Genomic DNA, 2,500 nt, shown 5'->3' on the forward strand with positions numbered 1-2,500 from the left:
TCGAAGAGAATCATTATTACTGTTGCTCCTACAGTTCTGAGTACGTGTATAACAGAACTGACAAAGACCTCCACAAGAATACCCTTCCAGTAGAAGTAGCGCTGACTTGCCTACTGTCGCACAAAGGTGGTGGCCCTCCTGCCTCTTCTGGCAGTGTCTGGCAACACCTTTCTACATCTTATAGAATCACCAAATGCCATCACATATCGAACATGACCACCCTTTATGTAATATGGATAAAAATAGTACTGTTTATGAGTTTATATTTTCTGAACTCATCCTGTATGTCCCTGATATATCAACAACGCTATACGAAATTATAGGTTATCGTGCATCACACTGAACGCATCTTCACCGACACGTTGGGGCTTGTTCACTCCCATCTTCCTTGCCTGCATCATCTCCATAAATCAGTTACCCATCCTCCTAAGCTGTCTTAGACACATATTTTAGAAGAACACAACTAATTACGCCACCATTTTTTATCATTACATTAACAAACAGTAACTAATACTGACAAGTTTCGATAACGCTTATGACAATATGGATGTGAAAACAGGCTGCTAGCATTGATTCTGAAAACTACATAGACAAGTAACAATATACAAATACCTGTTAAGCAAAGGAGAGAAATTAACAGGAGGCAGACTGACCAAAATACAAAATAAAGTACAAGAATGCCGTTACAAAGGCAGAACTCCCGACTGATAAAGGTAAACAATGTTGCCAAGCTCCGCGTTATATTTACAAATCACCATTTTGTTCCCGCCCTTAGTTGGTAATAACAGGAGTAAAACCAGCATAAGGGTTTTCCTTTATCCTCTCCTCGGCCAGCCCGAATCATTCCATCGGCCTCATGAAGAGGTATCATAAGTGAAGAATGTTTACTCCTACGTACGTTTTTAAATCACGTGGGAAAAACGTATGAGGTGAATAACCAAGTGTTATTACTATTAAATCTTATAAAAAATAAATAAAAATAAAATACCCTGTATTGGAAATTAAGTATTACCGAGTAAAATATATATTTAAATAAAAACTTAAACGTGTGTGTGTGTGTGTGTGTGTTCCACTAAATAGTAAAGGCCAAACATCAATTCTGCTTGCCCTGTACTGATCCTGTTGCAAGTTAGGCACCAGTGAATCATTCCCTTCTCTTGCAAGACAAATATTTCAGTGTGTGTGTGTGTGTGTGTGTGTGTGTGTGTGTGTGTGTGTGTGTGTGTGTATATATATATATATATATATATATATATATATATATATATATATATATATATATATATATATATATATATATATATATATATATATATATATATACATAATGCAGAGTAGCATGATCCAGTCAAATTTCTTAACAATTTTTAACACTAAACTTTAATTTAATTTAACCTAAGAAGAGTTTTACACAAGATGTCCTCATAAGACTGCAACAAATAATCAGCAAAAAAAAAAAAAATAAATAAATAAATAAATAAATAAATAAATAAATAAAATAAATAAAAATAAATAAAATAATAAAATAAATAAATAAAACTAAATACATATATGTCGATCTCAATAAAATACATTTTTTTAAATCATGATTTCAATTTTTTTTTCTTATATAACACCTGTATCTTAACGGAAAATGTAAAAATCACGATGTGCTACTAACATCTACCATGTCTTATAATGAAACAGCATGTTAAGTGACTTGTTCTCAGGTAAGACCCAGCATAATAATTCAGCATAAAATGTACTCACTGTAACATCCTCTAGATTTTGCCAGTTTTCAGTTTGATCCCAAGGAAGTTCACTCGATGGAAGTATGATGCCATTTTCCATTGACAGGGCGCTGTTAATGATAAGCTGGATATCAGCTGCCTCTTGCTGCTGAGTCTGAGGCTGATCCTGAGGTGGTGGCTGGATCTCCTGGGGTTTCAATTCCTCATTCACAACGATGGGAGGGGTGGAGTTATCAAGGAGCGAGGCAAAGTTGTTAGAGCCCACTCGCGCCAACAGGGAGTCACAGCGAAGTAGTTCATAATCATCATCGTCCAGCAGAGGCTCGGACTCCTGCTGATTTTCGGCCATGTCGTTACCCTGTGGCAAGAATGTCAACTTTTGAATACAGCACTTATTTTTTTTCTTATTCAGTACTTAGTAGTCCATCAGAGAGAGAGAGAGAGAGAGAGAGAGAGAGAGAGAGAGAGAGAGAGAGAGAGAGAGAGAGAGAGAGAGAGAGAGAGAGAGAGAGAGAGAGAGAGAGAGAGAGAGAGAGAGAGAGAGAGAGAGAGAGAGAGAATATTGCTGAATGGAATCCATGTTCACAATACATTCCTGAAAAAGGCACGCTCATACATGGAAGCCTAAACTTTCCCTGGCTGCACTCGAATTAAATAAATAGTTACGTACTGTACATTCACACTCTTGACTCACTGGTTACCTATAAAACACTTAGAAGCTAGGAATATAATTGTATAAATTTACAAGGGCATTTTACCGCAATCAACCG

The 2,500-nt window shown here is 36.2% G+C and overlaps 1 protein-coding gene across 3 annotated transcripts in view; it reads right to left on the reverse strand.

The window, feature by feature from the left end:
• LOC135103583 (cellular tumor antigen p53-like) overlaps positions 1 to 2,500 on the reverse strand; it is a 13,149-nt gene that overhangs the window by 5,749 nt on the left and 4,900 nt on the right. For all 3 annotated transcript variants that reach the window (XM_064010040.1, XM_064010043.1, XM_064010041.1), the window contains one exon: positions 1,750 to 2,088. In XM_064010040.1, the coding sequence (XP_063866110.1) occupies positions 1,750 to 2,088 (339 nt within the window). The remainder of the gene's footprint in view (positions 1 to 1,749; positions 2,089 to 2,500) is intronic.

The sequence above is a fragment of the Scylla paramamosain genome, chromosome 9 (genome assembly GCF_035594125.1).
Source record: "Scylla paramamosain isolate STU-SP2022 chromosome 9, ASM3559412v1, whole genome shotgun sequence".
Classification (NCBI taxonomy): Eukaryota; Metazoa; Arthropoda; class Malacostraca; order Decapoda; family Portunidae; genus Scylla; species Scylla paramamosain.